Source organism: Zychaea mexicana, assembly GCF_025766255.1.
Source record: "Zychaea mexicana strain RSA 1403 chromosome Unknown BDB00scaffold_15, whole genome shotgun sequence".
Classification (NCBI taxonomy): Eukaryota; Fungi; Mucoromycota; class Mucoromycetes; order Mucorales; family Lichtheimiaceae; genus Zychaea; species Zychaea mexicana.
This window is the reverse complement of record NW_026516678.1, coordinates 479,006-505,926: the sequence shown is the minus strand read 5'-3', so window position 1 is coordinate 505,926 and position 26,921 is coordinate 479,006. Positions and strand designations below refer to the sequence as shown.

The 26,921-nt window shown below is 38.7% G+C and overlaps 5 protein-coding genes across 5 annotated transcripts; 1 reads left to right on the top strand and 4 right to left on the bottom strand.

The window, feature by feature from the left end:
• Positions 1-1,229: 1,229 nt before the first annotated feature.
• On the bottom strand, positions 1,230-2,367 carry BDB00DRAFT_785756 (small GTPase superfamily; the record flags this gene model as incomplete). The annotated part of the gene is made up of 7 exons (XM_053120557.1): positions 1,230-1,584; positions 1,696-1,823; positions 1,916-1,917; positions 1,998-2,019; positions 2,114-2,131; positions 2,250-2,257; positions 2,328-2,367. The coding sequence occupies 7 exons, from the start codon at positions 2,365-2,367 to the stop codon at positions 1,230-1,232; spliced, it is 573 nt and encodes a 190-aa protein (XP_052982602.1).
• Positions 2,368-15,452: 13,085 nt separating this feature from the next.
• Positions 15,453-15,972, top strand: BDB00DRAFT_758518 (uncharacterized protein; the record flags this gene model as incomplete). The annotated part of the gene is made up of 2 exons (XM_053119063.1): positions 15,453-15,621; positions 15,686-15,972. Coding segments are annotated over 2 exons (456 nt in total), but the record flags the coding sequence as incomplete, so codon positions are not given.
• A 3,355-nt stretch (positions 15,973-19,327) lies between these two features.
• BDB00DRAFT_758684 (uncharacterized protein) lies at positions 19,328-20,507 on the bottom strand (the record flags this gene model as incomplete). Its single annotated transcript, XM_053119077.1, has 4 exons — positions 19,328-19,762; positions 19,918-20,207; positions 20,284-20,338; positions 20,406-20,507. 4 exons carry the CDS (start codon positions 20,505-20,507, stop codon positions 19,328-19,330), a joined length of 882 nt encoding a protein of 293 aa, XP_052982600.1.
• Positions 20,508-21,573: 1,066 nt separating this feature from the next.
• BDB00DRAFT_869631 (uncharacterized protein) lies at positions 21,574-22,980 on the bottom strand (the record flags this gene model as incomplete). The annotated part of the gene is made up of 5 exons (XM_053126624.1): positions 21,574-21,729; positions 21,793-22,209; positions 22,297-22,427; positions 22,509-22,736; positions 22,905-22,980. 5 exons carry the CDS (start codon positions 22,978-22,980, stop codon positions 21,574-21,576), a joined length of 1,008 nt encoding a protein of 335 aa, XP_052982599.1.
• Positions 22,981-23,964: 984 nt separating this feature from the next.
• Positions 23,965-24,690, bottom strand: BDB00DRAFT_143288 (uncharacterized protein). The gene is made up of 3 exons (XM_053116235.1): positions 24,607-24,690; positions 24,438-24,529; positions 23,965-24,283 (listed from the first exon to the last, which is right to left on the bottom strand). Coding segments are annotated over exons 1-3 (321 nt in total). The 5' UTR covers positions 24,609-24,690; the 3' UTR covers positions 23,965-24,056.
• Positions 24,691-26,921: the final 2,231 nt, after the last annotated feature.

Below are 26,921 nucleotides of genomic sequence, written 5' to 3'. Positions count from 1 at the left end.
AGGGAGAGTGTAAATCCGAATGAATGAAATATAGGCTCATTTGGTAAATGATCGAGAGAAAGGGGGTGCAGAGATATGTGACAGAACATACAATAATAAAGATGGTGTAAAATGCCACACACCGCATTATGTATTACATGCTCTTTTCTGTTTTTTTTTATAACTTGCCATCGTGTTTCATCTCCCTACAAAAGGATCATCAACTACAACAACAGTATTTATTGTCTTTTTCAAAAGAGAATCATCCCTTCCCAAATCTAATCAGTGACCATCGGTCCCTCCTACGACACACCCCCTTCTTCAATTATCAATAGCCCCCCCCCCTTGTAAGGTGATGACGGCACGTATAATAGACCGATTGGTATTAGTAGAGCATAAAGTTCCTTTACGTCGCGGACCGAACAGTAAGCACATTATCTATGCTCTCCTGATCGATTACAACGTACTCTGTGTGGATCGGTCTCTTTGAAGTTCACTCAGCCCATTATATAGTATGCTCATTGTTTTAACATGAGATGTATGATAACTCATGCATTATGGTACGCGTGGGTATATAATAGCATCATAAATTTGGGAATTTTGTGATATACGATGGATATGCGGTGACTAGCAAAGAGGGTTTAGAAACGCAGAGAGCCAAAAGTGTGTTGTTGTTTCGTGAAATAAGCATTATTGTTATTATAAACGCCGTTACAAAAGGGAAAAAGATCATTAGCATGGACTTTGAGTGAGTGTGAATAATGTACTATTTAGGCAGAAACAGAAAGATAGAAAGGGAGTTTACCGAGGGGACTGTGTGTGTGAGTGTGTGGAAGGGGGAGGGAGATAGAGAGAAAAGGGAGAAGAAACGAGAAGGGGAAAGAGAGTGCTACTCGACAGGAAAGAGAAAAAGAAAGGTTGGATTTGGAACAAAAATGTGCTTTGATTCAAACACAAAGAATAAGTTCGAGAATATGAAAAAGAAAAGAAAAGTGGAATAGATAGAAGAATCGTGGTAAGGTGGAAAGAAAGAAAGAGCGAGAGAGAGAGACAGGGTATCCCAATTAAAGAACATTTCTGCTGGAAGGTAAAAAGTGTAAATGTTTGAATGTCAATGTCGAAGTTGTGATTGTGATATGCGAGTGTTTGCGTGAGTTTAGATCGTCGTTGTTGTGTGTGTGTGTGTGTATGTGTGTGGGCACATCTCTGGAAAGATCTTTCCGGTAACATGGTTCCTGTTCTTTTTTCTTTTACAATATCGAGCACTTGTTCTTCTTTTCCTTCTTGCTCTTGCCCTTGGGACCCGTACGTAATCCTTCACGTTGTGCTCGGATGATCTTCACAACCTGGTAGAAGGAACGCTCGACGTTGACACATGTTTTTGCTGAGGTCTCGATGAAATCACAAGCCAATCGTCGTGCCATCATCATGCCCTCTTCACGGGTCACTTCGCGTTCTGTCACTCGGTCGCATTTGTTGCCAACCAACATGAGTGGCACATTGTCCACGTCTTTCACTCGAAAAATCTGCTCGCGGAAACGTTCGATGCGTTCGAATGTAGAGCGTGCCGTGATCGAGTATACAAGCAAGAATCCCTCACCGTCTCTATTACAAAAGGCGTTGTTAGATAGTTAGATAGATAGACACACACTCTCTATATCTCCCTTAAGGCACCACCCTTCCCCTTTATTCTTTATCCAACCCCCACTCCCATACCTGATCCATTGATCTCGTAAGGCAGTGTATTCTTCCTGACCAGCGGTATCCAGGACTTCCAAAATGCACGGCTGGTCATCAATCACGACTTGCTTGCGGTATGAATCTTCAATCGTCGGGTCGTAAGTCTAATTTATGTGTTTCATCCCTGTTGAGCTCTACTGCATTATTTGTTGTATATATGCACTTGTTTCCCGTTCTTTCTTTTCTCGAAACTCACCTCTACATGAAATGGAACATAGCGATGGGTGAGCATATACGAATAGACTTTTTTTCTTATTATCCTTTCCAGAAAGACTTACCGACAAAATGATTGAGACAGAGCTAGATATCATTATGGTAAGCAGATTGATACTTGTCATTAGTTGTCATATAACACTTGGCTGTACTTTCTATCTTCTTTTTTTGTTTGCCTTACCTGGATGGTTAAAGCAGTCTATCATTTGCAAATTTAGCAAGAAAAAAAAGTTAGTTATGCAGCCGGTATCGTCAAATCTAGTTCACCGGGCCCGTATCGCTCGTCGTAATCGCTTGTGAAATAACTATATACTTACTTTACCAACTATTTATAAAAAAAAAACGTTAAGATTTTTTTCGAATAAAAAAAAGCCCACGGGTTGTATGTAACTTACCACCACCATCTCCAAGTACGACTAATTTATAAAGCATCATCTTTGTGTCGTGGTTGAGTTAATTAATGTGTCTCGTTTGAGTGCAAAAGCGAGTTGAGTGGAGAGAGAGAGAGAGAGAAAAAAGAAGAGCGAAAAAAAAAAGTTTGTGGCCGCGAATGAGTTAGCGTAATAAAAAAAATATCACACAAAAAAAAACGTGTTGTGTTGGTTTCGAAAAAGTTGTTTCGAGTTGGCGCAAAAAAAAAACCACTAGAAACCCGAGATTACAAAAAAGTGCATAAAAAAGAGAGAGAGAGAGAGAGAGAGTATCAATGTGTCAATTCAGTTGTCATTGCCCAATGAGCGAGATTTCTATCCATATCTTTTTTCTTTCCATATCACCCCACGGAAACAGAAAGGTTGGTTCCAACTCTTCTCCACCCCACCCCACCCCCACCCCACACGCACCCCCAATTATTATTTTTTCTTGCAAGATGACGCATTGATGAAAGGAAAGACCATCGTGGGTCGTTCCTTTGTGTCCATGCCCTCCATGTATAAACATCAAGTACCATACCAGTAGCGACAGAAATGCGTCCAAATAAAAAACACAAGAAAAAAAAGAGGTTTTTTTTCTGTTTTGTGTGTGTTGAGTAAATAAGGAGTGTCTTTTTTTGCCAGGCAGAAGGGAAAAAAGGGTATTAAAGAAGGGTAATAGACCAAGCCTATTTCGGAGAAATAAACTACCTTGGTTGCCCCCAAGCTTGCTGTCTCTATGATCCCAGAAGCTGCCGTTGATATAGCAGCCATGGTGACAAGCCCCGGCTAGAGATACTGCTCTATACGCTGTGTATCCAAGGACATACAAGCATTCAGTAGTATGCATAAAAGAAGCCTCAATCGGCTTGTGTATAATTCTTCACGTAAAGTGTATGTGTGTGTAACATTGACGGCTTGTCTATATATCCACTCCTACTAATCCACAACACTAATGCCCTTTAACCGAGATATGTAACACATCTTTACACTTTTCATTGGAAATACAGTCATTTCAAAAAGTAATGTCGCTGATTTTGAGTTTGACGTCGTGCAAAAAATCTTCGTGTGCAACAATGAAGTCGCTTGATCCAGCAATGAAGTCGTGACGAAGGTCGTTTATTTTTACTTGTCGCTTAGTAATTACCCAATAAAATTTCTTAGCTGTTATTTGGGTATAAATTGAGTGACACCTCCATCCCTCTTATCGTTCTCTTTTTTTCTTTTACAATTTATTTTACAGACATTTCGAAATGAGTATACAATTTTTTTACGAAGATGGGCAAGGGCATGTTGTTGATGAGCATGGAGTTGAGCCCATGGATCTTGTTGTTGACGAGGAGTTGTTCGCTATCGAGACGCTTAGTTCTCGAACACAATTCCTTAAGAATAAACCTCCAGAAAGACCTAATCCTGCAATGCATCCAACTGCAGTTGAAAGGAATAGTGAAGATGTTGATATGGAATTATGCAGTAAGCGGCGCTATACATTTTATTCTGATGAGGAGAAAACTAGATTTTTTCATCTATTTTTCAGTAAAAGCTTGAGTGCTTCTGCTGCTGCGAGACAATTAGGTATTCATGTTCGTACAGCCCAAAGATGGGTCAAACATTATTACGAAGACCCTGAAAGCTTTTTTGAGAAGAAGAAAAAAACAGGTCGGCATCGTATTCTTGGCGAGGAGCATGAGCAATGTCTTTTAAACTATATCGATGAGAATCCTTCTGCCGTCTTAACTGAAGTAATGGGACATTTACTACAGAACTTTGCAGATCTCACCGTTTCACGTAGTACTGTTTATAACTTCATGACAACTCAGTGTAATTTATCCATTAAACAGGCACAATTCCAGCCTGTGGAAAGAAACAGCGAGGAAAAGATTCAGTAGAGGTACGATTGGGTCCAAAAGTGGCAGCAAACTGACTTGGACTTTACAACAAACTGTGTCTTTCTTGATGAATCAGCCTTTCATATCAATTTGAAACGAGGTATGGCTTGGTCAAGGAAGGGAACCCCTGCAATAGTTACAGTGCCTACGACTAAAGCGAATTCAACATCGATTTTGGGGGCAATACCTGCCACCGGCTTAATTAATGTTAGCTTGAGAGTTCCAAAGCGTATCAAAAAGAGAAAGCTTGGTCATGAAACTAACGGTTATAGTATAGGAACAGTGACAGGGCATTATCTGAGCTTTTTAAAGGCAACTCTTGATGAAATGGACAAGTATCCCGAAATGAAGGGACATTATCTTGTCATGGATAATGCTCCTATTCATAGTTCAACCGACATTGGAAAGTATATTCACTCCCGAGGATACCGTTATGTATATCTTCCTCCGTATTCTCCTGAGCTGAATCCAATTGAGCAGTTCTGGTCTGTTGTCAAGAGTAAAGTTAAGAGAAATAAGTTTCTGGAAAAAGAATCCTTGATGACCAGAATCAGCGAGGCATTGATAGTCTTTATTTAAGCGATTTCAAAGGATTTGTTTCTCATTCTGCTAAATGTTTTAGTAAATGTCTCAACAAAGAAAGGTTATGAAGCTTTGACAAAACAGAAGTGTAAAAAAAAAAGATCTTGCTCCCCACCTTACTCCACCTTACTCCACCTTACTCCACCTAACTCCACCTTACTCCACCTTACTCCAAGCTGTAGCCAATCAGCGATCCGCTTTCCTCACCTTACTCCACCTTACTCCACCTTACTCCAAGCTGCAGCCAATCAGCGATCCGCTTTCCTCACCTTACTCCACCTTACTCCACCTTACTCCAAGCTGTAGCCAATCAGCGATCCGCTTTCCTCACCTTACTCCACCTTACTCCACCTTACTCCACCTTACTCCAAGCTGTAGCCAATCAGCGATCCGCTTTCCTCACCTTACTCCACCTTACTCCAAGCTGCAGCCAATCAGCGATCCGCTTTCCTCACCTTACTCCACCTTACTCCACCTTACTCCACCTAACTCCACCTTACTCCACCTTACTCCAAGCTGTAGCCAATCAGCGATCCGCTTTCCTCACCTTACTCCACCTTACTCCACCTTTTTTTTTTTTTTTTTTTGTATGAGCCGGTAGGCCAAAATTTATTAATCCAAGTCACACGTACAAAGCAGAGGTGTGTTGGAGATAAGAGAAAAAGAGGAATATACAAAATAATAAAAGAGGGCGGAGAGGGGTGACAATGGACTTATTAGTCTATGGCAGTGATCTTGGGGTGGCGAAGCTGGGCAAGCAGCCTCAGTGCCAGTGAGACCACAGTTGAGTGAGTATAAGGGACGCGGTCGAAGATCCAGCTCCAGTAGACACGCCAGTATGCCAAAAGGACGGATTGGACGACCATGGTCCGTAGTTGTGTGGTGGACGCAGGGGCAACGGGCCAGTCCAGGTTGATGATGAAGTTGAGGAGGAGAGTGGGATCAGGCTCAGCATAAAAAACCAAGCCCCAGACTTCCTTCCATACGGCCCACCGAAGTGGGCAATCAACGAGAAAATGACGAGTTGTATCAACGAAACCTAAACATAATTGGCATTGCGGGCTTGGCATGAAGTCTGGTACAATACTGTGGAGACGGCTGGCAGTGGGAAGCGTGTTGTGAAGTGCGCGATACCAGACATTGCAGGCTGAATGGTGCATCGTACTATGCCAAAATTGACGCCAACGACTAGCATTGAGTGTCGGGTGGTGTGGTGTTGCACAAGTATTGTTCAAACAAAGACGACGAAAACTACGGGTGGTGAGTCCTTGATCCGTGAGATGATCTGTGAAAAGGGGACGCATCACGTCACCATCCGTGGTGGTGCCGAGCTGTCCGTTATGTTGGGCCAACGGGTGGGATGCAGGTAGGCAAAGGCGACTGAAGAAGTATTTCAGTATGATGCGGCCATGCTGCATGGCCTCGAAAAACCGGCGAGTGACACGTGGGTGGCGAATGGGGCCGTCATGTGGCAGACGTCGTCGTAATAAACTAGGAGTAGCATCAAAGACGTACAGATCCGATACCTTCAGTTTCTTGAGGCTTGGCGAACGGAGCAGGTCTTTGACTTCGGCATTGTCACCGGGGTCCCATATTGCGCGACTAGGCAAACAGAGTACAAGCGCTGGTGGGATATAAATGGATGATGGTGCTAGTTGGATTCGATCGATTGAAGCAAGAATAAGTGATGCGATTGCTGAAGGTTGTTGTTGTAGGGAACGAGGGCGTGTTTCCGGGAATGCGAGCAGCAAACGGTGGTCGGGTAGTTCTGATCCAATGCTCAGCAGATGGTGAGCAATGTAGGGGACCACCAGGGAACACGATGCAGCACCGTTTGGGTAATTGATCAGTGGCTGAATCCAGTGTAATTGAAGAGCGTGTTGTTGTGTGCGTGGATCAAGGAACTGTAGACCCCCTTGGTCTCTTGGTAGTAGCTGGCGAGAGAGGGCAATGCGAGGAAACATGCGGTGAGAGAGGAAGCCAGAGATGATGGTCTGTAGTTTGGTCCAAAATGACACAGCAGGTGCACCAACCTTACTCCACCTTACTCCAAGCTGTAGCCAATCAGCGATCCGCTTTCCTCACCTTACTCCACCTTACTCCAAGCTGCACCAATCAGTGATCCGCTTTCCTCACCTTACTCCACCTTACTCCACCTTACTCCAAGCTGCAGCCAATCAGCGATCCACTTGCCTCACCTTACTCCACCTTACTCCACCTTACTCCAAGCTGTAGCCAATCAGCGATCCGCTTTCCTCACCTTACTCCACCTTACTCCAAGCTGTAGCCAATCAGCGATCCGCTTTCCTCACCTTACTCCACCTTACTCCACCTTACTTTTTCATTTTCTTCCCACACTTTTTTTTTTGTTCAGTTTATCGGCATGACAATTTTAATGTTACTGCAGAAAGTGTGTCCGTATTGTAACGAGAATGGCATTTTTGTGTGAATGGAAAATGTCAGACGCTATGGGGACCGGCCATGGTTATGATGATCTTAATACGATCTAGTAACCCTAGATGACTTATTAGCTAAGATATATCAGGATAGCCAAATTCATTTTTATTGAAATAATTCATCCATGAATGTCTTGGCATGCATACATTTAAATTTTTGAAAAAAATAAAAATTGAATTTTTTTTTAATATAAAAATAATACCACAGAATATAAAGCAAAATATATTTGTTATATTTTTTTTAGCACTCCAACAAAACTACCCCAACGAAAACACAACATGGACCAAATGAACCTCCTCACATTTATTGCCATTATGGCTGAATTTATTCCTATTTTAGGAATAACATTGACGCTCTTAATAGAAAGAGCAAAGCATCTTACTGAATATCATCAAGATGTTAGTGAAAAAACAATTGCTGACCAACTAAGGGTCGAACTCGAAAAGGACCTCAAAAAGGCTAACATAACAAAGGAAGTAAGGGACGAGAACCGTACTGCAATAATGGGACGGATTAGGGCTTTTGCAAAATTCCTCAAATCCTCAAATCCTCAATTTTCTGATGCAATGTTAAATGATAACACTTCCAGTGTGGCTACCTCACAGGGTGAGAAAGAATTCCGCTTTCAAAACACTAAGCGCTTGTTCACATATATTTGTAAAAATTTCTATTTAACAAAAGAATAGATATTAGAATGGTTTACTAAACATGACCGTATTGGTTATAAAATTGAAAAAGCAATTGCATGTGATGAAATAGCACCTGAAACAGGCGAAAAACATGTGCATATATGGATACAATTAAATGAACGATTTGATACTAAAACTGCACGTAAGTTCTTCACTATTGATGGTATCACTCCAAATATTAAACCAGGTGGTAATCCACAAAAATCTATCAGTTACTGCATTAAAGGAAATAACTATATTGCTTATAATATGGACCCAAACTACGAAATTAAAACTAGAAAAATGCATCAACAATTACTTGGCTATCAATTAATTAACAAGCAGCTTACTATAAGAAAGGCAACAGAAATATATCCAGAATTACTATGGAAATATGATACAGTAAAATCTAATCTTAATAGCTATTTTCATGATGCTGACATGGAAAATACTCCTAGAAATGAGTTGCATATGTAGTCTATGTTTGGTATTGAAACTATGTTTAGCGGTAAAAACAAAATACCACAATACTGGATTGTTGGTCCATCAAATGTTGGAAAAACATATAACATTGATATGTTAGAACAAGGTGGACACAGGGCATATCTAATGAGTAAAGACAATGATTGGTCAGATTATAAAGATGATGATTATGATTTTATGTATAATGAGGAAACTGGTTCTGATTTCAAATTAACATTTTTAAACCAAATGTTAGAAGGAACACGGTTAAAACTTAATGGCAAATTCACAAAGTCAATAACTAAAAAGAAAAACATGCCAATAATACTGAATAGTAACTATATACCGCACATGTTATACAAAAATAAATCAGTATATGAGTTAGAGCCAACACTCAATCGTTTATATATTATCTATGTTGATAAGAACCATAAAGGTCATATAATATGGAATCCATACACAATGAAGGTGAAGGATTATGAAAGTAATTTCATGTACAGTCGACCCCCGTTAACGTCAACCCTCAGGGTACCAGCAAAAGTGTTGACCATATCGAGGGTTGACCACCACCGGGGGTAGAGAATAGGCAAAATCTTTAACTACTAAATTTGAAAGGGTACCAGCGAATCAGTTGACGCTATGGGGGGTTGACGTTATCGGGGTTGACATTAACGGGGGTTGACTGTATTATGAAAACATGGATATGTATGAGGACTTATACAAAGATGAATTCGAAAACGAATATCAAGATCAGCATACATTTATCCGATATGCACATAATAGTGGTCAGGATGATATTAAAAAATATACACCGATGGATAAAACAGTAGAGGAACTACAAGAATTAGCTGATACAGAAGAACATATGAAGGAACAAGAAGAAAAACATAATAGTAATAATACACAGAACAATAAACAACATTAACTGCCTCAACAAAATAATAGAGGATGGTCGACTGTAAAAGCATTACTACCATCAGATTGTAAACCATGGTTAGAAATAATAAATGATATAAAATGTGATGAGATTATAACAGATAATATTAACTGAAATGACCCACCTGAAGATACAGAAAAACATAAGTATATAGACGTTAGTACATCTGATTCAGAACAAAGCAGTATATGTAGCACACTAAATAGTACACCAAAACGTAAAAAGAAAAGAAGACACAACAAAAATAAACAAAAGGGTAAGCAAATAGTAAAAGATATACAGCCAAAGGATTATTTTGAAAAGCATAAGGCTATAAAACACACTATATCCGATAATAAAGATATACCAAATGAAACCATAGTCAAAAATGAACAAATTGATATGAATAAACAATATACAAAGCATAAATATAATTGGGCATATAGTAGAAAGGTTAATAAAATTAGCTTCAATATGAGATTCTTTAAAGAGCAAAATAAGTAATAAATTAATTTAGAGTGGAATACCTGTGTGACCATATATTCGTGTAACATTTTCAATGATAAAATTTATCACTTGTTAACTAGCTATTATTCTTTACATTATATCTAACCTGCCCACTTAACCTCAATATATACCTACTATTAGTATACATATGTCCTATGATATTCTTAATTTCATATGAATTACTATATGCAATACTTCTCTGTTCTCTGATTTTTTCTCGTATGAGGCTACCATTACAATAAAAAAATTCAATTTTTATTACCTTTGTTATAAATTAATAATTAATTAATTCGACCATATAGGGTTATCTCAACTATAGTAATTTTACAATCCATATTACAGCCAATAGATTGTAAGTGGTTAGATAACTAATAGCAGGACGCCCATATTCATCGAAAGCACGAGATTTTACTTTCCAGTCGTAGTAAATCTTGTTAGTCTCCAAAAGGGTCAAAGCCATTCACTTTGGCTTTGCATCAAGTGTATCCACACGTACCAGTAGTTAAACTGATGTGCCTATCCTGCATTGATTTGTTTAACGAGAAGCCAGTGCTTGAACAACATGTTAACGAACGACATCTTGTTTTGTAAGTGGTCACTATGGATTATATCGTCTCATAACACTCTTTTCTAATTTTCTATGTTGTTTTCTACTGGTACTTTTAGTAGCGACGCACAGCATAGCTTTCCTGGTGCAGATAATACAAACAGTGAATGGACTCTTAGGGATCTGAATGTGACCAGAAAGTTCAACGAATTTCGCGACGATGTCATCAAAAACAGCCATAAATATAACAATCTCGATCAATCCTTCCACCAGCTTTTGTATGACCAAATGTTTATTTTTTCTTCTCTTTGATAACATGCTTTTTTTTCATCATCGATAGGGCGATGTCATCGATCTTCTTCATCCAGCGACGTAACTTTTACAACAATATTCCAGAACACATCATGGATCCACAGATACAACAAAATACACGGACGGCTTTGCTGGATGAGCTTAATTTTCGACGTACCTTGCAACCCAGAGACCACAGGGCGATCAAGGCCATACTGACTGTAAGACGGCTTGCACAAGAGTTGGAAAATGATGGAAAAAGACCTTTTTTTATGATTTTTGACGATTGATTCTGTCTTTTTTTTTGGTGTAGGAATATCGTGATGGCATCAAAGATATACTCGACGTTCGCATTGGCCTCCTTACAATGGCAAAATCCAAACCTGAACCAGAACGAAACGTATTGCTGGCTATTGGGGACCAGCCATGGTTATGATGATTTTAATATGATCTAGTAACCCTAGATGACTTATTAGCTAAGATATATCAGGATAGCCAAATTCATTTTTATTGAAATAATTCATGCATGAATGTCTTGGCATGCATACATTTAAATTTTTGAAAAAAATAAAAATTGAATTTTTTTTAATATAAAAATAATACCACAGAATATAAAGCAAAATATATTTGTTATATTTTTTTTAGCACTCCAACAAAACTACCCCAACGAAAACACACATGGACCAAATGAACCTCCTCACATTTATTGCCATTATGGCTGAATTTATTCCTATTTTAGGAATAACATTGACGCTCTTAATAGAAAGAGCAAAGCATCTTACTGAACATCATCAAGATGTTAGTGAAAAAACAATTGCTGACCAACTAAGGGTCGAACTCGAAAAGGACCTCAAAAAGGCTAACATAACAAAGGAAGTAAGGGACGAGAACCATACTGCAATAATGGGACGGATTAGGGCTTTTGCAAAATTCCTCAAATCCTCAAATCCTCAATTTTCCGATGCAATGTTAGAGGGTAACACCTCTGGTGCAGATTCCTCGCAGGGCGGCAAAGAATTCCGATTCCAAAACACTAAAGGGCTGTTCATATATATTTGTAAGGACTTCCATTTAACAAAAGAACAAATCATGGAATGGTTTATAAAACATGAACGTATTGGTTATCGAATTGAAAAGGCAATTGCATGTGATGAAATTGCACCAGAAACTGGTGAGAAACATGTTCATATATGGATACAAATGAATGAGCAGTTCGACACAAAAACAGCACGTAAATTCTTTACTATCAATGGTGTTACTCTAAATATTAAACCAGGTGGTAATCCACAAAAGTCCATTAGCTACTGTATGAAAGGAAAAGATTATATTTGTTATAATATGGATCCAAATTATGAAGTTAAGACCAGAAAAATGCACCAACAGTTACTTGGATATCAATTAATTACGAAGCAGCTTAATATGCGGAAGGCTACCGAAATATATCCAGAATTGCTATGGAAATATGATACTGTAAAATCAAATTTAAATTCTTACTTTCATGATGCCGATATGGAAAATAACCCTGGAAATAAATTACATATGTGGTCTATGTTTGGGATTGAAACAATGTTTGGTGGTAAAAATAAGATACCACAATACTGGATTGTAGGTCCATCAAATGTAGGTAAGACATATAACATTGATGTATTAGAACAAGGTGGCCATCGAGCATATCTAATGAATAAAGAAAATGATTGGTCAGATTATAAGGATGATGATCATGATTTTATGTATAATGAAGAAACAGGTTCTGATTTCAAATTAACATTTTTAAACCAAATGTTAGAAGGAACACGGTTAAAACTTAATGGCAAATTCACAAAGTCAATAACTAAAAAGAAAAATATGCCAATAATACTGAATAGTAACTATATGCCGCATATGTTATACAAAAACAAATCAGTATATGAGTTAGAGCCAACGCTCAATCGTTTATATATTATCTATGTTGATAAGAACCGTGAAGGTCATATAATATGGAATCCATACACAATGAAGGTGAAGGATTATGAAAATAAATTCATATATTATGAAAACATGGATATGTATGAGGACTTATACAAAGGTGAATTCGAAAACGAATACCAAGATCAGCATACATTTATCCGTTATGCACATAATAGTGGTCAGGATGATATTAAAAAATATACACCGATGGATAAAACAGTAGAGGAACTACAAGAATTAGCTGACACAGAAAGAATATATGAAGGAACAAGAAGAAAAACATAATAGTAATAGTACACAGAACAATAAACAACATAATCCGCCTCAACAAAATAATAGAGGATGGTCAACTGTAAAGGTACCATCATCAGTAGATTGTAGGCATTGGGAAGATGTGTTTAATGATATAAAATGTGATGATGTTGTAAATGATACTACTGATTGGGAAAACCCACCAGAAGATATAGAGAAACATAAATACATAGATGTAAGTACATCTGAATCAGAGAAAAGCAGTGACTGCAACATACCAAATAATATACCAAAACGTAAAAAGAAAAAAAGACACATTAAAAATAAACGGAGAAACAAGCAAATAGTAGAAGAAATACAGCCAAAAGAATATTTTGAAAAGCATAAGGATATAAAACAGGCTATAATAGATGATATAGATATAACAAAAGAAACTGACGTCAAAAATAAATCAACAGATACTAATATAAGTACAAGTATAACTAATGAATGCATAAAACATAAATATAATTGGGCAAGTAAACGAAAAGTTGATGCAGTCAGTTTCAATATGAAATTTTTTAATAAGCAAATAAGTAAGAAATTAATTTAGAGCTGAATACCATGTGTGGCCATATATTCATGTAGCATTTCCCCGGAATTAAACTTATCAACTGTTAACCAACTATTATCCTTTACACTATATCCAACCCACTTAACCTCAAATATGTACTTATTATCAGTATACACATGTCCTACAATCTTCTCAATTTCATATGAATTACTATGTTCTATATTTCTCTGTTCTCTTTGATTTTTTCTCTTGCGTTTAGATGTATTATTTTCAGTTTCGTCCTCACTATCTATAGCCATATCTATTGATTGATTATGATTAATGTTAAGCTGTAGAAATTTCTGCTGCATGTCAACCATTTCGTTATATTCAGTATTTACTTTTTGCTCATTTGAAAATACTAAGTCAAGTTTGCTTTTCTCACTTGGGAATTCAAAATCTTTTCCATACCATAATTTATGATGTGGTTGTACCTCTATATTATACTTATTTACAAATCGCCATATATTAGTAAGAATACAAGCAACACGAAACTGAATATTATAATATCTTATATTGGTTATTTGCAATGCTGCACGATTATTATTAAATCGTTCAAATTTAGAGCCTAACATAGAGAACTGTGCTTCTATTGCTGAACGAAATGATCCAAACTTGTTATTAAAGTATGTCTCATTGATTGTTAACTTTTGTCCTGGTTCTTTTCTTATGGGATGTAAAAAATTACGATCATAAAAACTATATCTAGCATCTGTCGCATTATCTTTAAACTTTTGTATAAATAAGTTATATCCACCATCCATTCCTAAACAATCTGCCTCACTTATTTTTTTATATAGTTTCATATTAATAAACATAGTACCATCATTTCTGATAGCACATTTTTCAGATACTGAAACATGTGTAATTATTTCATTCATATCCTGTATAACTTGTGTACGTACAGCCGGCCCTTTTAATTTATATGAATATAATTGTGAATGTGACTCATTTGGTTTATAATACTTTATTTTACTATCATGTCCATCAATAAATAGTGTAACATTCTTAAAACCCTCTGGATTGTTTATTATTGCTAATAGAATGTGAATACATGGTGATGAGAACATAATATCTAGATCTTGTTTTACCTTTTTATTCAATTCATTATAGTTAGTAATCCAGAACCGCTTATATAAATCATAAAATGTTGCATATGGCATAACAGTATGCATATCCTTTCCTGATACACCTGATACCATATGATATAATAATGCAAGTCCTTTTTCAATCTCGCGGTATGGCCCTAGATATTCAATATTTCCATATAAAACTGTAAGAAAATAAAATACAGGTATAAATCCAAATCTATTAAGTAATACATCCTTTATATCATTTATTGTATTATTCTTCATATCTTTAATAGCTGTTCTATGATTAAATCTATGTTGCATTTCAGGCTAAGATTTATCAAGAAAAGTCCATTTATTATTAATTAAATTTTTAATTTCAATATCGAGTTGTTCAGTGTGTTGTGTTGTGTTCATTTTTATTTGTTGTTATGTACTTTAAACAATCGCTCTTTTTTTTCTCATGGGAGGCTACCAATATAAATAAAAAAATTCAATTTTTATTATTTTTATTGTAAATCAATAATTAATTCGGCCACTGATGGTTATACCGGTCATAGCAATTTTATTATCTATATTACAGCTAGTAGATTATAATTAGTTAGACAACTAATAGCAGGACACCATTGAAGGACTGTAAGTGATCATTTCGAGATTATATTGTTGTTCTTATTCATTGTGTATCAAACGTTTATTGAAGGATTCCTACTCTAAAGGATTTAGACCTCCCTTGCTTGTCATCAGAAAACCATCTTACAGCAGGTTACATCCACCCTGTAATTCAACATTTATTTGCTCATAACCCTTCACATTTTGCCCAATGGTAAGAAAGAATCAAGCTATATGTGAACACCACTTTTAACTTTTTTTATTAGTGCCAACATCCTACCACGATTTGAGTGCGCTGATAAGCGACCGGATTACTTCGTACAGAAATTCGAACACTATCAATATGTGTCAACGTTTTGCTTTGGCGAAATTAAACTTGACACTGCAAACGACATGTCATGTATGAACGATTTTTATCGACTGGCATTGTTTGCAAAGACAGAGATGGATACCAGCTATTTGAACGCCGTGATTTGTTTTCAAACCATCGGTAAGATACCCAAATTTTCATTATGTTTGGCGAGAAAGCTTATAACTGCTGACATGTTTTTTAGGTTTGTCAACCACATTTTATATCATGACAAGGAAACCAAACATGTTGGTCTTTGTCGAATTAGTTACGATTATATTGCCATCCAACAAGCCAAGCATCATGTCCATTTTGGGATACCTCGATGATCTTTATTCTCTTGCGACTCTTCATATGTCATTGGAAAGGACCCGTCAAGTTCCTTTGAAATACCCCACCTTACCATTCGATTACGTCCAATCCAATATCAAAACGTTGCTGCGAAAACGACGTATGTCTCATGGTGCCATTGCATCAACGTCAAAACACTAAATTCCTTGCCTCCCATGCCTTCTACCGATTTTACACCAAGCAAATGCACCATTTATCATTAGTTTGTACTGCTTGGTTCATACATTTTTCATGACAAAAAAATAAAGAAATTGCGTATTCCAAAGAAAAATGATGTATGACAGTTGGTGGACTCCCAACCGTTGCAACCGTTCATGAAAAACGTGAGAAATTTTATAGCATATGTGCCATATGTTACGTTAATCTCATTTACCACATTCTACAATACTTGTTTACAGATGGTATTAATGACAAATAAATTTCTTAACTCGGTTTTCGTGAAATCAAGCGATCCGCCATCCTGAGCTTCATGAACAAGTGAAGTGAATGGCTTTGACCCTTTTGGAGACTGATAAGATTTACTACGACTGGAAAGTAAAATCTCGTGCTTTCGATGAATATGTCGTCTGACATTTTCCATTCACACAAAAATGCCATTCTCGTCACAATACGGACACACTTTCTGCAGTAACATTGAAATTGTCATGCCGATAAACTGAACAAAAAAAAAAGTGTGGGAAGAAAATGAAAAAGTAAGGTGGAGTAAGGTGGAGTAAGGTGAGGAAAGCGGATCGCTAATTGGCTACAGCTTGGAGTAAGGTGGAGTAAGGTGGAGTAAGGTGAGGAAAGCGGATCGCTGATTGGCTACAGCTTGGAGTAAGGTGGAGTAAGGTGAGGAAAGCGGATCGCTAATTAGCTACAGCTTGGAGTAAGGTGGAGTAAGGTGGAGTAAGGTGGAGTAAGGTGAGGAAAGCGGATCGCTGATTGGCTACAGCTTGGAGTAAGGTGGAGTAAGGTGGAGTAAGGTGGAGTAAGGTGAGGCAAGCGGATCGCTGATTGGCTGCAGCTTGGAGTAAGGTGGAGTAAGGTGGAGTAAGGTGAGGAAAGCGGATCGCTGATTGGCTGCAGCTTGGAGTAAGGTGGAGTAAGGTGGAGTAAGGTGAGGAAAGCGGATCGCTGATTGGCTACAGCTTGGAGTAAGGTGGAGTAAGGTGGAGTTAGGTGGAGTAAGGTGGAGTAAGGTGGAGTAAGGTGAGGAAAGCGGATCGCTGATTGGCTACAGCTTGGAGTAAGGTGGAGTAAGGTGGAGTAAGGTGGAGTAAGGTGAGGAAAGCGGATCGCTGATTGGCTACAGCTTGGAGTAAGGTGGAGTAAGGTGGAGTAAGGTGGAGTAAGGTGAGGAAAGCGGATCGCTGATTGGCTACAGCTTGGAGTAAGGTGGAGTAAGGTGGAGTAAGGTGAGGAAAGCGGATCGCTGATTGGCTGCAGCTTGGAGTAAGGTGGAGTAAGGTGGAGTAAGGTGAGGAAAGCGGATCGCTGATTGGCTACAGCTTGGAGTAAGGTGGAGTAAGGTGGAGTTAGGTGGAGTAAGGTGGAGTAAGGTGGAGTAAGGTGGGGAGCAAGATCTTTTTTTTTACACTTCTGTTTTGTCAAAGCTTCATAACCTTTCTTTGTTGAGACATTTACTAAAACATTTAGCAGAATGAGAAACAAATCCTTTGAAATCGCTTAAATAAAGACTATCAATGCCTCGCTGATTCTGGTCATCAAGGATTCTTTTTCCAGAAACTTATTTCTCTTAACTTTACTCTTGACAACAGACCAGAACTGCTCAATTGGATTCAGCTCAGGAGAATACGGAGGAAGATATACATAACGGTATCCTCGGGAGTGAATATACTTTCCAATGTCGGTTGAACTATGAATAGGAGCATTATCCATGACAAGATAATGTCCCTTCATTTCGGGATACTTGTCCATTTCATCAAGAGTTGCCTTTAAAAAGCTCAGATAATGCCCTGTCACTGTTCCTATACTATAACCGTTAGTTTCATGACCAAGCTTCCTCTTTTTGATACGCTTTGGAACTCTCAAGCTAACATTAATTAAGCCGGTGGCAGGTATTGCCCCCAAAATCGATGTTGAATTCGCTTAAGTCGTAGGCACTGTAACTATTGCAGGGGTTCCCTTCCTTGACCAAGCCATACCTCGTTTCAAATTGATATGAAAGGCTGATTCATCAAGAAAGACACAGTTTGTTGTAAAGTCCAAGTCAGTTTGCTGCCACTTTTGGACCCAATCGTACCTCTACTGAATCTTTTCCTCGCTGTTTCTTTCCACAGGCTGGAATTGTGCCTGTTTAATGGATAAATTACACTGAGTTGTCATGAAGTTATAAACAGTACTACGTGAAACGGTGAGATCTGCAAAGTTCTGTAGTAAATGTCCCATTACTTCAGTTAAGACGGCAGAAGGATTCTCATCGATATAGTTTAAAAGACATTGCTCATGCTCCTCGCCAAGAATACGATGCCGACCTGTTTTTTTCTTCTTCTCAAAAAAGCTTTCAGGGTCTTCGTAATAATGTTTGACCCATCTTTGGGCTGTACGAACATGAATACCTAATTGTCTCGCAGCAGCAGAAGCACTCAAGCTTTTACTGAAAAATAGATGAAAGAATCTAGTTTTCTCCTCATCAGAATAAAATGTATAGCGCCGCTTACTGCATAATTCCATATCAACATCTTCACTATTCCTTTCAACTGCAGTTGGATGCATTGCAGGATTAGGTCTTTCTGGAGGTTTATTCTTAAGGAATTGTGTTCGAGAACTAAGCGTCTCGATAGCGAACAACTCCTCGTCAACAACAAGATCCATGGGCTCAACTCCATGCTCATCAACAACATGCCCTTGCCCATCTTCGTAAAAAAATTGTATACTCATTTCGAAATGTCTGTAAAATAAATTGTAAAAGAAAAAAAGAGAACGATAAGAGGGATGGAGGTGTCACTCAATTTATACCCAAATAACAGCCAAGAAATTTTATTGGGTAATTACTAAGCGACAAGTAAAAATAAACGACCTTCGTCACGACTTCATTGCTGGATCAAGCGACTTCATTGTTGCACACGAAGATTTTTTGCACGACGTCAAACTCAAAATCAGCGATATTACTTTTTGAAATGACTGTATATCCGGCAATGATGTGGAGGCTTTATTGCTTTTTAGGCTTTTTTTTCCTTCTTAGATTTTAGATCAAGTCAATAAAAACGCCTAAAAAGGGAGACTACTTTCTCTCTGCAGTATAGGGGGGAGAGGACCTGGTGTAAAACGTCCGTTTTCCAACCAATCATCTTATATATAAACAGCTCCTTCCAGCGGTCCTTGGGCAAAAGTAGCAAGTGTACGTTCTTGAGAGAGCAAATCTACTCATAATGACACTCTTCTATGTATGCTATTTGCAAACATTATTTTCTTTTTATTTGTTTTTTGGTGGTTAGGGCCTAGTAGTTCATGGATGATAACGGACGAAAAAGAAAAGAAAATGCTTTGTTTTTCAACTTTTTTCGTAAGAATGACGAGGTGTTATGATCTGATGACGATCTGTACACGTTGTTCTTGCATGCGTCAGTACAGAATCGTTTTTTGGTTTTTCAGTAGCGTCGCCGTGGTGGTGGCAGCCCTCCTTTAAGAGTCGGTTATTATGATCCCGCTCCCAATCACGCCAGTCGTGGAATCGGCCCAAATATGCAATGTGTGGGCGAGGCCGAGTGCCGAACAAGTGATCCACATGGTTCGAACAAAGAAGAGATATCAGGATAATCAGGATATGCACCGGAATGAGACAGAACGTTGTCGTGTAGGTTTTTACCAAGAAATAGTGCTCAAAGAGGTAGAACTTGTAGTCGCAGCCCGGTAGCAGCGACTCTGGCCAGCATCGGTCGTAGTAGGTCGCATGATCATGTGGGTTATCGAAACCACAACAATGTAGCTTATAAAGTGATATGGGAAGGAGGGGAAGATCACAATGGATAAGGGGAGAGAAATATGCACTGTGAGTCTATAATAGCACCACATATGTTTTTGCTTTTTTTTTGCTCAGATGAAAGGGTCTTTTTAGTAAGGGCCCTTATAAGAGTAACTTACATTATCTTGCAGAGCGACCTGATCCTGTGGGGAAAAGTCATATCGCCACTGCATGCCGAGCTTGGCCCTAAGGTTCCAGACATCGCCCTTGTACGAAAGATACCCGACCGCAGACAGGAGTGCAAAGCAGGGCCACAGCAGGAGTACGTAGATTCCCAGTATGCGGCGATCTTTCCATCGCACCCCGACTAGACCGACAATCGATGTAACTACAGCCAGCATTGCGGCCGTAAAGGTTACAGCCAGGATATCTCGATTGGCAACAACGATTACAATTGCGCGTTGGTATCCTTATTCAAGATATATATAATCCATCAGCACTTTTTTCTCTTGGTACTACTACTTTGTTCAGCTTGTGCTTATTACCTTTAGCATACGTTATAAGGCAGCCGATGACGAAAAAGAGTCCATAAAGTAGTAACTACATGCATGTAAATAATACGATTGTTATAATAAAAGAGAATCAATGATGATACAAGTACTCTTACCACCACGTTGGAGAAGAGAAGCAGCCACCGTGCTAATGTCCATCCGAAAATGCGACGTGGTTCACGACGAATGTCCGGTCGACCGAACGATCGTAAATGCATACTGTGTTGGTGTTGTGCAAGGTATTTTTCTTTGTCGTCGTCGTCGTCATCCTGTGGTAGTACGTTGGGCTGTCCGTTGCAACTCGCAACCGTACTCGTCGTCGCTGTTGAATGGTCGTTGTCAGCTACTGCCGATGTGTCATCGCCACCCGATGCTTTTTGGATATCGACTGGGATGACTTCATCGATACTATGGGGTAAAGTGGTTGTGCTTTACAGATTTAGTTTCTATTTTTGGGCATTCTAGGGAGCATCTGTTGCTGCTGCATGATAGATAAGGCTATACCTAGTGTCGTGATTATTGTGATGAGGATCCATAGCTCTCAGTGCACACGGGACCCGTGGGTGATATATATAGTAAAGAGAAAGAGAGAAAGAGAGAAAGAGAGAGTGAGAGTGAAAGTGAAAGAAAGGTTCCAGGAATAAACTCGAGCCCAAAATGTTTGGTCGATCAAATATTGGATTACCAAACTTTGAGCTAGAAAAAAGAATACACCTCGTCGAAATTAAGCAATTTTTTGTTTAAAACACAAACAGTAATTGCAAAAGCGACGAGCTGCAAGTTTAAAAAGAATTAGGGGGAGGCTTACTGCGGGGTAAGAATTGCGGATCGGCATTATAGAGACTACGCTTTTATTTCTACAAGACATATTGAGTTTGTTGTTTGTTATATAGGTTATTAAATGTTTGTGTGTTCTCAACAAGATAAGCGTTGTTAATGTTTGTTGTTGTTGCTACTCATGTTGTTTAATAGAGATAGAGAAAGAGAGAGAAGATGGCAAAAACTCTCAGAGCGAGTGAGTGGATGACAGAGGATGGGTGGGTGGAAGGATGGATGGATGGATGGAATGACACTAGAGAGAGAGAGAGGGAATAAGAGAGTGAAATAGATGTGAGAAACAAATCAAGAAAGCAGAGAGAGAGAGAGAGAGAGGGAGCAGAAGGATAAACAAAACGCGTAAAATAATGGTGTTGGGTGGCTAGTAGTAAAGAAAAAGAAGTATAAGGGGAAGGAAAAACAGATGGAGACAGATAGAGATAGAGATAGAGATAGAGAAAGAGCGCGCTATGCGGCCATGACGTTCTTGATGTTTTTAGGTGTTGAATCGTCGTTGAGATGTTTTGAGTTATACCGCAGAGCCGACATCAGATTGGACGTGCTTGACTTATCTGCTGACGGGACTTGCACATTGCTTTGGATTATTTTTACAGAATGTTTGATCTAGTGAACACGTCCCCAGTTAATATCCACACAGTACAGTCTAGCATGAGCAAATGAACTTACATTGATAGGTGAGTTTTTGGCAAAGGCACCATGTGAGTCGATGTGGTCATACAAGATGATGGATACCACCATGACCTTGAGGAAAAACGTGGACACTTGCTGCTGTTGTTGCTGCTGCTGCGACTTTGCACCCTTCTTGTTGACGGTGTGGTAGCACGTTGACCACAATGCTGCCAGACAATCACTGACGCTTTTCTGTAGTCGGTTTTTCGTGACAAAGTCAGTGGTTGTGTCGATCACGCGTTTCAGCATGGGCGTTGGATAGGCAATGAATAGTGATATCCGGTTTGCTTGGTCATCTTCTAGCATGGCGCTTCGTAGATCCGATACAGATTCGTCGCTTCCCCGTCCGTATCGACCTCGTTGCAGCATGCGTCGATAGTACGAAAAGTCATTCTGCAGTGTCGGATTGCGCATCTATCAATAAGAGCCATTACTTAAATTTTTTTTTCCTTAAATGTATCCTGTATTTTTTTGTTGTGGCCATGATTATAAAAGTCTAACCTTCCAATAGTCGAACTCAAAGACAAAATCCAGTATATCGGCAAACAGTTTTGTTAATCCCTGATGTTTTTCGAGGTTTTTGTTGACATCTCCTTGACACAGCACGCTTAATAACCGTGGCAGATTCTCCTCTGAAAAAATAAAGTTAGGGTTGGATGGGTTGTGGAAAGAAACTTAAAAGCGACTTAAAGGTCAAGAAAAAAAAAACTTACCCAACTCAGAGGCATACTCGTAAAAGTCGCGTAGCATGTCGACAGTAGGCAACACGCCATCCCAGGCCTTGTCTTCGTTCTCTGGTGTGGGAGAAGCGATTGCATCTCGTATTAAATCGGACGCAGATCGATAGTTTTTCAGTGATCCGAGTAAGGCTGGGGCGGGTTGAACCAAGAATGCTGCAAGTTGGTCGTACAAGTCCGCTTCTTCTGGCGACGGTTTCGCATCTTTTTTGAAAATTAGGAGCGGCGCGTTTAAAATTATGGATTATTATTATTAGGCGACAAGAGGAGAGAGAGAGAGAGAGAGGGGGGGGGGGGAAGAGAGCAGCAAAGAAAAGAATAGAGATTTTCCTTGATTTAATATTAAATTTCTTTCTTTTCTGTCAAACTTACTTTCTATATCAAAGCCTAGATCAGGAACCATCGTATCGCCACTTCGAATGTTTAAACTTGAAAGTATCTGGCCCATCGTTTGAGAATATTATGTGTCGTCCAATTATTGTGTGTGTGTGTGTGTGTGTGAGATTCAATTGTATATATTCGGGTCAAAGTAAAAATTCTATGCTCGTATTGGTTAGGCTCAAAAAATACATGTGTTGTTTTTTTTTCTTTTTAAAAAACATTTGGAGAAAGAAGCTTACACGTTGTTTGTATGTGTATACTGCGATCGAAAAGAGAGAGAGGAAGGGTGGGTTGGGAGCGATTTGCAAAGGTAGTCAGGATTTTCAAAAGCGCGGGAACTGATTAAACCGGAAACAATAGGGAGAGATTGAGAGATTATTCGAATAAGAGAAATATGGAGATGGATGGTTTGATGTCAATTGGGAAAGTATAATGGAGAGCGAGATTTCGAAAGAACAAGAAAAGCGAGCAAGGTGCCGGAGTGTACACACACAGAGAGAGAGAGAGAGGGAGCAAGGGATGTCGGTTTTGATTTATGAATGTCCGGAAATGGGGGTGGTGCTCTTGAATTGAAAAGGAAGGAAAGTGAATGATGAGAGGGTCAAGTAAAAAAAGATTGCGATTGAAAAGAAGAAAGAGAGGGAAAATAAGAAAAAAGAGGGGAGCGAGGTTAAAAAAAAAAAGAGAGAGCACTCTTGCTTGCTTCGTGCGTGTTACCCTGCCAAAGATTCACACTTGTAGCATCACTGAAAACATCCGCAACGGCGCCCTTTACAATTGACAAAAAAAGAAGCACTCAATTTGTCGCGTGGCCGCGCGCACATGCCCTGCACAGATTAGCCAAGAAAGAAGAAGAATGTATTATGCTACCTGTAAGGGAGAGGGAGTGTTTTAGAGAGATACTAGAAAAGAAGCTCTGTTGTTTAGGTAAGACAAAGGCATACTACTACTACTACTAGTGCTGCTACTACTACTCTTATACTGCTATGGTAATGATATAACAAAAGGAAAGGGAGCAAGAGGGGAGGAGGTGTATACATAGAAAGGGAGGAATCTTTTTAACTCGTTTTCACATGGTTATGGACTCTCAGTCTCGTCTCTTGTACTTCTTGACTTAATCAGCATAGCCGCCTCTTTTTCTTTCTAGCTAGTGCTGCCTTGTGTGATGCACTGCCTTGGAGTTAAAGGCTGGTAACAACAACACTCTCCTTGCTGATAATCCACGATTTGCGTTATCTCTCGCGTCCCTTGTTCTTCGCTATTAACACGAGAGAGAGAGAGAGAGAGAGAGAGCGGGAAAAGAAAAAATAACAACATGCACAATACACTTTGAAAAGAACAGCTGCACGCACGAGGTACATGAATAGAAACTGTTTACCTTATAAGATTGTCTAGCCCTGGCCTGTGTTTCTATGAACTATAGTATTCTCCTCCCTCCCCTCCTTCTCCACGCGCCCGACCACTTTTTCCAAGCCTTTCTATTATTACAGGAGGACGAAGCGAAAAGAGAAACTGTGGGGTTACCATTTCTTAACAACAGCCCGAGCAAAGTAATAACAATATATCCCGCGTGTGAATGGGCAGCTTCGATCCAAGGAAAATGCATCTCATACTTCCTTCAAAACAACAAAAAAAGAGCATGTAAGAGATGATAGACAGAGACAAATTCTTCAAAGATGGCAATGAATGCTACATTATGCATAATTACGTCGTTTTATTATTATTACTGTCTTTTCACTATCGTCTGGATTCTGACTTTTTTTTTTACCAATGATGCGTGGTTCTTGTGAATGAACTTGGTATATAAAGCTAAATATATATAGATGGCAACAACAAGAGAGTTTTACCGCATTATCATATGCATATGCATGATCTTTATATAAATTTGCAGCACATCAGTTAGAGGTTGTACAACAACAAACTCGCTCATTTCTACATGCATAAGCCTAATTGTCATCAATTTGTATCAACTTTATCTTTTTTTTGATGTGTGACTTGTCGGTATGAGGTATGATTGATATTCAATGTGCAAAGACCAACAATGCAGCGTTCGCTTTGATACGAAGGTTTTTTGGACAAGAGGCATATAACTACACCTCCTCGTTAATATTTACTACTACCCTCGGGAAATTAGAAACCAATTAACACTTATTACAAAGTAATAACAAGAACAGCATGAACGTATTAGCTTTGACCCAAGAGTACGTATTCGTTTGGTCATGTTGCTTATTAGTATGGCCATATGCTTTTAACTATACTTGAAGTGGTGTCTCTCTCTACGTATTGGTTACACGAGAGCCCTTCGGTTAAACAAAGATCGCCTTCATACTCTATGATTAGCGGACTTTTTTTCGTTGTGGCCCTACTAATTACATAAAATATGCTTCCTTTTTGCTGTGGCACATTTCCCATTTTGAGTAAAAGAACGTGCTTCTTCTCGGAAAGAGAGGGAACCCCAATTTCTTTATAAAAATAGTAGCATTCTCTTTTTGTTGGTCAGTAGATAGATATATATATATATATATAATTAGAGCACGTCTGTGTGCTTTTTTTTACTTCCTCAATTCGTAACTGCGTCCCTATAAAATAAGAGTGACGAACAGCTTTGTTGTTTGGTCATAAGTTGTAGTGCACTCCAGCTATAAATAGTTGAAATGAAATAATTGATGGGCAGGGCCGTCAAGACCAAAAGATAAAGGATATTCATAATGGTCAAGACTAACTTGTATATACGATACACTTTACAAATGAGCCTCATAGAATGTCGCAAAAGACATGGGCGTGACAAGGTAAAGTAGAAAAGCGCACGCGTTTTCATTTTCAACGCATAGCTTCTTGATTCGAATGATCTTGCAGCTATATTTGGGAAGGTACTCGCCAAAAAAAAAAAAAAGTGTTGACAGGTAAAAACATTAGCAAAGATCCATGAAGAAGGCGTTTTCTATGCCATATCGTTCAACTGAGGCTTTTCTTTGACATGCAACGTTACAGCATACTCTTCCGTTTCCATAGCAACGCATATTTTGTTGTTGCTCAACAACTGCTACCATAGTAACGCAATCAGTCAAGTGTGACATTTAAATATTCTACTTTTTGCTACGACACACGTCTCAACTCAAATGTACTTTTGTTTCTCGAGAATATATACCAGCAATTCGATTCTCGAATAGTTTATCTTGAGTGCGTCGGTCATTAAGTGCATTTCATACTTCAGTAACACAACAGATTTTGTAGCTATTAAAAGTGCTTATATAACATGTATAGAAGCTCGGTACATCTGTGTATTACAAACCTGCTAGTGTTGGAGATATCATAAAAGGCAATCTATGTCACGACGTGACATACATGCAGAGCTGTATTAACATGATCATTCACAGCAATCAGTACGTGCAGGCAATCACTTGCATAAACGGAAATATCACCATTGAAAAGCTCCATCCACTAACAACAATCCGGATCCTGCTGCATCTGTATGCATGCGCGATGAGCAATACTTTGTAAGCCGAAAAGAAAAATTTTTCAATGTAAAAAACTATCATTTTGTATTTAGGAATTGTTCGACAAAGAAGAGTTAATGTATGCAGCTCGGTCATTGTGTAGAATAGAACGTTTATGCCTTTTTAGGAACTAAATGGTATAGACGGCAAGAAATATATCGTACGAGTTGCTTTGCAAAGTGTACTGAGAGACACACACACTCGTCAGGAAAAGTAGGTGGAGGGTGATGTGAAATTATCGACATTATATACAACTTGAACAAAAAACATAAGAAAGAGATAACATGCTATAAGATTTATCATCTAGTACTGCAATATGACAGAGGAAGCATGCGGCTTTCTAGATGCGTACACTTTGTTATTTCACATGCTGTAGCAAAATGTCCTTTTCCCCCTTTCTTTCCATGATGATTCGGCTAACATGACAAGGACGATTATGTCTGGTGAATAACAGTGATTCGATTTATATGTCTGATATGTTGTTAAATGCATGATAGCCGGCAGTGTGCGC